This window comes from Alexandromys fortis, unplaced genomic scaffold (genome assembly GCF_014885135.2).
Source record: "Alexandromys fortis isolate MF-2015 unplaced genomic scaffold, M_Fortis_MF-2015_v1.1 scaffold_9, whole genome shotgun sequence".
NCBI lineage: Eukaryota > Metazoa > Chordata > Mammalia > Rodentia > Cricetidae > Alexandromys > Alexandromys fortis.
Genome location: NW_026067892.1, coordinates 8,713,762 through 8,723,612, shown reverse-complemented (window position 1 = coordinate 8,723,612; position 9,851 = coordinate 8,713,762). Strand labels below are relative to the sequence as shown.

Sequence of the window (9,851 nt, the reverse complement as noted above, 5' to 3'; positions counted from 1 at the left end):
GGGGGGAGGGGCAGGAGGAGGGGGAGGGAAATGGGAGGCTGGGAGGAGGCAGGATTTTTTTTTCAATAAAAAAAATTTTCTGGGAGAGAGAGAGAGAGAGAGAGTGAGAGAGAGAGAATAGATGATAGAGTTCTTTAGCATGAACTAGTTCAGTTTGAAATTTCAACACTCTAAGATGAAAAGGGCTTCAGGGATAGGTGGGTCTAGTGTTCAAGTCTGTATTAACTGCAGATTTCTCTGGCACTGAGGACTTAGCTTACCTCTCTGGTGGGCAAGCATTTGTCTTGACTGCCAGGTGTTGTGGTCAGTACTACTAAGGTCCTAGCAAACAGCAGACAAAGAGAGGGTCCCCATAAAAATAATATCAGCCTGGTCTGTGTTCTGAGTTCTACGGTGTGTACACATATTTTTGGGGGGCATTAAAAAAAAGTTGCAACTGTTAAGTAGGTAAAAAAACACTGAGTGAGAGTGACCAAAAAGGATCAAGTCCATCAAAAAGCATCAAAGGTCCTCATTGATGTCTAGGTTCTCTGGGATTGTGATTTGTAGGCTGATTTTCTTTATGTTTAAAAACCACTTATGAGTGAATACATATGATATTTGTCTTTCTGAGTCTGGGTTACCTCACTCAATATGATGTTTTCTAGATCCATCCATTTGGCTGCAAATTTCAAGATGTCATTTTTTTTTTTTTAGCTGTGTAGTACTCCATTGTTTAAATGTACCACAATTTCCTTATCCATTCTTTGGTTGAGGGGCATTTAAGTTGTTTCCAGGTTCTGGCCATGACAAACAAAGCTGCTATGAACATAGTTGAGCACATGTCCTTGTGGTACAATTGAGCATCCTTTGGGTATATACCCAAAAGTGGTATTGCTGCGTCTTGAGGCTGGTTGGTTCCTAATTTTCTGAGAAATTACCACACTGACATTTAAATGGTTGTACCAGCCTGCATTCCCACCAGCAATGCAGGAGTGTTCCATTTATCCCACATCCTCTCCAGCATAAGTTATCATCAGCGTTTTTGATCTTGGCCATTCTTATGGTTATAAGATGAAATATCAGAGTTGTTTTGATTCGCATTTCTCTGATGGCTAAGGATGTTGGCCATTTCCTTAAGTGTCTTTTAGCCATTTTAGATTCCTCTGTTGGGAGTTCTCTGTTTAGATCTGTACTTCATTTATTTTTATTGGATTATTTGGATTTTTATGACCAATTTCTTGAGTTCTTTGTATATTTTGGAGATCAGTCCTCTGTCTGATGTGGGGCTGGTAAAGATCTTGTCCCATTCTGTAGACTGCCATTTTGTTTTGTTGACTGTGTCCTTGCTTTAAAGAAGCTTTTCAGTTTCGAAGGTTCCATTTGTTAATTGATTCTCTCTCAATGTCTGTGCTACTGGAGTTATATTTAGGAAGTGGTCAGGTTTTTAATTAATCACCCTGCTTTCTAGCTAGACTCCAGCTTCCTTGTCCCAGGCTGCTCCTTATGGTAACAAAAGGTTTTACTAGGCCACACAGCAGCATCTCTGAGGGATACATTCTTAGTAGTTCATTTCTTCCTCAGCAATTAGAGGATGTGGGACTGACTTTGTGCCTCAGTCCTTCATTTTCTTGAGAGAAGTCAAGAATCCCAGTGGATAAATCTGACTGACCCACATCTTTTCTCATTTTTTATACATTTAAAACAAAACTTCTCCAAAGTAGAATTATGTGCATGTTTTACATCACTTTTTAATTATCTTATAACTTATATACACATAATAAAATTTCAGGCAGCATTTCTAACAGAAGGTTGTTGTTTTATCTTTCTGGTAACTCTAGGTGAGATGTGCAAATTGAAACTTTAAAACTTTCTCAGACACCACTGATGCCAGCAACTGGAGTCCAGCTCACATCCTCCACAAATGCAACCTTGCCAAGCTTGCAAAGTTTCAACTGTGTGTCTGTTTCTAGAAGCACTGACAAGCTATTCCACTGATAACATAATTGCATGGTATTTGAGGAAGAAACATTTGTTCTCCAAATGTTCCCCACAGGGAAAGCATTTTAAAGTCCCTCTCTTTGAAAAGTATGAACAGAGACATGGTTTCTTTTGTATAGAAGAAATAAAAAAAGATGAAATGATAAAGTATTTAATCTTGAGATCATCTAATATTTTAAATCTTGACAGTTGGGTAAATCAACAAATACTTGAAAGATAGTTTGTTTTCTTTTTCAAAAAATTAAAATAGGAAAGTATGTCTATATAATGAACAAAATAGAAGTTTACCACAAACACCCATGAAAGACTTATGCATTGTCTAGTTTCAATGGTCTAAAACAAAATCATATAGACAGTGCCAGACAGGATGGCAGAAGCATGAAGGCTGCTCCATCCACTGTTTTCTACCACTGTGTTTTCTTGGGAGGCATCAGAACTGAAGAATATTTAGACTACAGTTGATTCGCATTTCTGAAAAGAATCACACCTTGCCATCTCTTTATATTTAGGTTTTATGTTTTCTTTTTCAACTTGTTATTCATTTATAAATATGCCAGCTAGCTCCTAGCATACTGGGTTGCTGTTCAAATTATTCCCTAAATCTACTCTTTAATCTGAAAAAAAGGAAGGAAAAAATGGTGTGTATGATTATTTTAGACTTTAATTTTGAAAATGAATACAAGGAACTCATATTTTCCTCCAGCTAGCTAACAATATCTTGAGGTCAAGTTTTATTTGCAGGATGTATGGATTCAAATTACAAGCTGTACTGGTTAAAAGAAAGCAACATCGTGAGAGATCCCTGGTGTTGTTTTAGCTGAAAACCATGGTAACATTTAGACTGCTCTATTGAAATACAAAAACTAATTTGTGTTCAGATCAACAAATATAACCACAGGAAGCAAATGATAATGGGTTTTAATGATAAAATTAGCTATAGGGCAGAGGAAGAAATCTTTCCTTTTGCCAATACTTCCCTCTAGTGGGAGAGCTGCACTTTTAAATTTACAGCGTAATAGAACATGTGCAGAAGCAGAGTTAGTTATGTGCGGTTTTTCTTTGACGTCCCCGAAGCATACATATAATGAACTATTGATTATGCATGTTAGCATTGCATTTCAATAAACCGCCTCGTCTGGAACAACGCATTGTGGGAGAATGATGGGCAATCTGCCACATATCTCAGCCAGAATAGAGATTATAAAACTAAAACATGTACAAGAGGCTATCACAAGAAATACTGCCACATTATAACCATATTGATTTATGCTTCACACTGTCAATGGCAGGCAAAAATATTGAGGAGGATAAGCAATCTTGTAATGGCCTTCTGTTATTAGAGCCTTAGGTGTGCGTGTAATCGGTTTATGAGGATGAATATCAAAACACCCACAGTGAATTCACAAAGGTGAATCTGGTAAACACCTTCCCAGCAGGGATAAAACGGTCCTTTGCTCTCAATACCATCAAGAACAGAACTAACGCAACTAGAAAAATACATCTTGATATCCTACCCCAAAGAGTGAAATTTTCCAAAAATTTGAGATTCCTTGAGCCAGAGGGGCATCGAGAGGTACCCAAGAAACTACACGGGAACACACTGAGTTTCTCAAGCTTTGAAAAGCCACGTGGTTAAAAAGTGTGACGTTGGATTCTACTTTTAAAACTTCTATAAGTTACACTGTAGGGGGACCAATTTGATTCCCATCTTAATTATAAGATACAGTCACTAAATTAATCAACACTCTTGAGAAAGCAGTGGACAACGGGAATGTAAATGCTCCCTCCATTGTTCCTGCCAAGATCCCCAGGTGAATCTCTTTACTTCATCCCTTATGGAGAGCCAGCATTTCTAAGTTCATTTGCTAGTTCAGATGCTGCACTCCATAACTTAGAAAGGAAAAGGTTGTGAGTATCATGTGTCTGCCGGGGAAATGGTACCTTTTATTTTTCAATTTTGAAGACTAAGGACTGTTTCTATCCAATTCCTTCAGGTTATTCTTATTCAGCCTACTGTACTGTACATACAAAAGGAAACTGGCCTCATTGCTCAGACATTACCACCTCGACCATTCTGCAAAAAAGAGAAGTTTATAATTGGTGAATTTGTACATTTCAGATTAGCATTGGGTAGAGATGATGTGTCTGAACTCATATGAAAAAATTTATAGAGTACTTTATTCATTTAAGAGCAAGTGAGAAAAGGTACCTTGAAGATGAAAAATAGATAATTAACAAAATTTGCATAGTGTCTAATGCATTTGACCTGAAACACCCCCAAACAGTGCAGAATGTGATGGTTAATCAAACATTAAGGCAACCACTGTAACAAATATTAGTCAGAAATAATGGCATACAGGTCTCTCTAAATGATAAGATGGTTAAGGAAAATTATGTTCTTCTCAAGAAACCTGACCTATTGTTTTTGGCTCTGACAAATAATTACATCATTTTGATGAATTCCATAACTGTCTGGACCATCACCTTATGTGTCAAACAGCAGTTGGAAGAGGTTTCTTCCAGGACTATCTTTATCCAGAGTCATAGAATATCCAATAGTATAGGATCCGGTGCTTAGTTATCATGGATATAACTTAGCAAATATCTACTTAGTAACTGACAGTAAGCCTTAACCACCAGAGTGAAATGAAATCAGATGCATATAAAGTGCATTGAAATTTTCCCTTAAGTAAATTAACGCTGTTTTCCATCTGTAAGCATATGTAATTCCGAAAACCATCACTGTAATGTGCTTCAGGGAAGAGTTTCCCTTAGTTTTTATATTCATAGGAATGAATATCAAATTAGAGACATTTCAGTTTGTTCATACAGTCATATTAAGTATGCAAATGCAAAATATTCAAAACAAATAACAAAACATCAAAAACATCATCTTATCCCACTTCCTGGAATTTTCTTTTTACCTTTTTTTTTTTTTTTTTTTTTGGTTTTGAGGCAGAGTTTCTCTGTGTGGCTCTGGCTGTCCTAGAACTCACTCTGTAGACCACGCTGGCCTAGAACCCTAGAACTTTGAGACCTGCCTGCCTCTGCCTCCCAAGTGCTGGGATTAAAGGCATGCACAATTACTTATGCCAAGTTCAGAAAGTAACTTTTTAAGAAATCATATTGGTAGCTGGATGGTTGGATAGTTTGTTTGGTGCTGGTGCAGGGACCTGGCTTCTTTGGGGTGTCAGTTGGGAAATAAGTAGAAGTAGGGGGATGCAGCTGGCTGTGGTAAATAGGTTGCGTGACATAAAGAACCAAATCGACCTAACCATTTCCCATCTCATCTACAGCACTAAATCCTTATCCTGTTTTACAGGACATGAATGACTACCCTCCGGTATTTAGTAAACGTATCTACAAGGGGATGGTGGCTCCAGATGCTGTCAAAGGGACACCAATCACGACCGTGTATGCTGAAGATGCAGACCCTCCTGTAAGTAGAGACACTGGCCCGTGCTCTGAGTTGCATGAGAAAGTGCCCAGTTCCCAAGAAAACAGTGAGGTCTTGAGAACCCATCCCCTCCTTTTGGCAGTTCTTACTTATTACCTACACAGTTACCTTGATCCTGGTAAAGTGAGACAGCCAGGGATATACTTTTTACCCAGATTTCAAAATTCTTATTATTTGTCCATTTAAGTAGCCTTCATGATGAAGACCGGCAGAACTGCTTTTGGAAACATCCGCCATCATGCAGGGTTTTTCTTTAAGTTCAATTGTGTGTGGGAAGGTTCCACATTCATAATTGTTCTGCTTTATTTGTGCACAACATTTTATAAGAAAATGCTAAGTCCACATACAACATAAGCCTGTACTTTTATAAACAGAAATCTCGATATTTCTTTCAAATATATTTAGGAGATTTTTCTTTAACCATGTAGAGCATTTACTTATTTCAAAACATCCCAAATTGCCAATCAAGACAGAGAGCTTCCAGCTAATACATTATTACAACAGCAGTGAGGAAAATTTTCCTTAATGTTGTTAAATTATTGCATTTAATACAAGTTCAAAGTAACAGCACCGGTGTAGAATGCTCTGTGGAAAACCTACAGTGCTTTCCACTGGTTTTTTCTTAATTTCTGAACAGAATGTTAAAGATTTATATTTTTCCTCTAAGTGAACTCGTGCTACTAATGGATTCTAGGAAACACAAATAAACATACTAAGCCATAACTGAGAAGTCAGAAAAAATTAAAGTCTTGAATCATGTAAGCAAGTTAAAAAATACTTTTAGGGCTAATAGCCATAGTATTTCCAGAAGAGTTTTTATTTAATGAAAAGTCAATAGCAGCCATAAAGTTTGTCAGTTCTGGCAGCAGCAAGCTGTATGAAGTTTGCCGTGACTATAACATCCGAACAAAAGGATATGCTGATTTTGGAAGCAATGATCTTTAGCTCAGGAGCACCTGCTCCGGCGCATTAAAACGTTTTTGAGACTGGCTTGTCACACTTGTAAAAATAAGCAAAAATTCATATCTGTGAATGCACCAATAGCAACAAGCACCCCCGGCACACTGTCCACTGTCATCCAGGAGCACACCAATAACAGTGAGCACCTGCTGCCAACTGCCCACTGCGCTAACTAGTTTCTGCTGTCAAGAAACTCACCATCAGATGAGGCAGAACTGCAGAGAGAACTTAGAACACAGTCTAGTTGATTGATGAAGAACTAACAGCATAAAAAGTATAAGTTATGAGTGACCAAATGGTCCTGTTCTTCTGTACGAGGTACTCAAAGTCTTAGTGCATTTGTTCTTAGCATGCATGCTTTGATATCTGACAATCAGATCATTCTCATGAGGGTGAGAAAGGATGTCTCGGGCAATGGTCGACTCTATTGTTAGCTTTCCTAGAGTCTCTGACTTAAACCCTTAAAATTCTTTTAAAAACTGCCTCAGGTCCACATTTTTGTGGAAGAAGTTTGCACCCTCAGGTCTTTAGTGATTATTGAAATATCTGATAATTGATGATGATGATGGCTTCTTTAGCAAGTAAAAAATGGATTCAGATCATCCCATTGGCTGAGAGTGTTGGCCTCAGCTGCTGCATCAGATTCAGTTTCCACTCTTGAAACATTAGCAATGTTTCATGGTAGCTATTATTTGGAGTTTAGCTTCTTAATTGTTTCTACAGATTTTTCTGTTGATTTAAGATGACTGTGCATCCACACAAGTGCAAATAGTAACCCAAATCCAAGGAATTTTTTAGAAGACTAGGACTGTCTGCATAATTTTAAAGTATTAATATTTTCTTTGAGGTTGGTTTCAAAAATCATGTATTTTGCAGATGTGCTGCCCAGGTGCCTTCTTCCCTCTTAGTGTTATAAACATTGACCAATCAATAATAACTTTAATTTCCTATCCTATAGAGTCTCTGATCCTTTATGTTTCAGTAGTGAGGCTATTACTGCCTAATAAAATACTAAATGTTTATTTGGTGACCTCGTTCTTAACCAGATCTTCCAATAGTAGGAAACTCACTCCATTTGTATGCCCACATTTTAGTTCAGCAAGTAATAGTAAGCTATAAAACATTTGCATGACGCAATGAATAGATACAGTAATGCTTATTTGTGTGCTCTTCAGTGTTGGCAGATTTGCAAGAACCTCGAAAATTTGGCTGTATATGATATTTGGAATATCTGTCATCTCCAAGCCTCCATTAGGTCCCTGAAAAGCTGGGATTTAAGAATGATGCATATTTCTTCTTAGCACAGCTTCTCCCCAACCCTCCTCTTTTAAGTATCATTGCTACTCTAGAAATTACTTTTATGTTTTGAGACTTACCACACCTTCTTCAAGACATCCTGTTTGATTTGAGGAAAGTGAGAGCCGCACATTTTAAACTCTAATGTAGTAGCAGCAAGCCGTTTGAAGTACCGAATGCAGAGACCGAGTGCCGCCTCAAAGCCAGAGAGAACACTATTTCTGAATATAAATGAAAAATTATAAAATGCATGTTGTGCAAAATTAAAGTGCTCTGGAGGGAGGAGCAATCTTCCAGGACTCTGACACTGCTGGGATTTTCTGTGTTCCTCTACTGAGACGGCAGGATTGGCATTGTGTGCTCACACAGAATTGAGGAATGATGGATTGCTGGGAGAGGAAAAAAAACTGCTAACCTTTTCTTTCTGCTCACTGGGGACTTCTTTAAACTTTCACAGAACAAACTGGACGTGTAATTTCCATTTGCATATCTTGATTCTTTCTGAAGCTTCAGGTCAAACTCACTTGGAATTCTGTTAGTAAGTAGGGTTATAAATTAACCTATTATATAGTTAGTATTAAAACAGTATCCTCTGCCAACACACAACCATGGACCAACTGGGATGTGTGTGCTGTTGGCTGTTTACCCGTTTCTAAGAAGGGAAGCATAGGAGCTCATGGAAGCTCAACCCCTCAGTGTAATCTCGCCTTTCATGTGCTTTAGATTTGAGATTCCTGTTCAGCTAAGCAAGGCATTAATGAGAACATGTTTAATGTTTGCAACTCATACACTTCTTTATTTTTAAATATACATAGTCTTTGAGAATTGGAAATAAAATCCCCATTAAAAAATGTTGTTGTTAATTATCAGTAACAATTGGCTTAAAATCTATTCCTAAACAGTAATTAATCTTACAAGATTTCTTCAGAAGAAATAATGAGACAGTAATCATGAATGTGATTGGTGATGTGTTTCATATCCTTCTATAAAAACATGAGACATAGCCATTCTGGATTCAGACAAGCCACTGAAGAGCTATGTGTTTGTTCAGTTGTCTTTAACAGCTATCCTCACCATCCAGGGTACCTCAGCTGATCTCTACAGAGAGGGAAAGATGGCCATTAATTTTATTTCTACAATGAGCACCTTGTTTTTTTTTTTAAATGGTGTGATGTCAGGAACACCAGCTGGGAAGCTTATCCGTTGTTCTGCAGCGTTTTATAACTGATGATCTCATATGAAAAGTAATCCCATTTTGATCCATAGCTTCCTATTTGCTTGTTCTGTGTAACGCTGAAAGCAGCCCCGAGCCAGAAATGTTATAAAATTGTGTTTTTACCTCTGCTTTGGTGTGCTCACCTCTTCTTTTCCTTTCGTATCTTTCCTGATCTATTATTTCATCGCTCTTCATCTTCCAGGCTGTGTTGTAACACTGCGTTGATTCAGTTTGTTGTCAGCTCTGCAACGGAAACTGACTGACTACACAGTCTAGAGCAAGGGGGGTAGGCTCAGCTTGCAGGATCTTTCCTTCACAGTAAAGCTGAACCAGGATACAATCATGGTCTACTTGCACCAGGAATGGCTTGTAAACACTGAGGCAACGTGGCCCAGTCCACATCCCTTTGATTTCAGAAACTTAATTAGATCAAAAAATAAACACCATGAAATAGTTGAGATGGGATTTTTAAATGACAGTTGGGTGTAGTTAGATTTAGAAGCAAAAATGAGAATGTAAGGAAAGGTTTTATGAGGAAGTGTGAATATGTTTAATGTTTGGAAATGGCTTATTCATGCATTTTAAGTATATACCATTTATGGCCACTCTGGGCTTACATTATATTATGTAGCATTATAGTGATATGGTACAGGTAATGTATCATGAACTGAAGGTTGCTAAGAACAATGATATGGTTACTCTTACTTGTGATCAAAAGTATTTTCAGATTAAAATATCACTGATCCCATTTAGAAACTGTCAAACTAAGCTGGGCAGTGGTGTCACAGGCCTTTAATCCCAGCACTTGGGAGGCAGAGGCAGATGGATCTCTGTGAGCTCAAGGCCAGCCTGGCATACAGAGCAAGTTCCAAGACAAGCACCAAATCTACACAGAGAGACTTTGTCTTGAAAAAAAAAAAAAAAACAAAAGAAAAAAAAAAA

At 37.8% G+C, this 9,851-nt stretch overlaps 1 protein-coding gene across 1 annotated transcript in view; it reads left to right on the top strand.

Moving 5' to 3' along the window:
* The window catches only part of Pcdh15 (protocadherin related 15), an 864,688-nt gene that overhangs the window by 727,445 nt on the left and 127,392 nt on the right, over window positions 1-9,851 (top strand). The window contains exon 23 of the mRNA XM_050142799.1: window positions 5,303-5,419. Coding sequence (XP_049998756.1) covers window positions 5,303-5,419 — 117 coding nt within the window. The remainder of the gene's footprint in view (window positions 1-5,302; window positions 5,420-9,851) is intronic.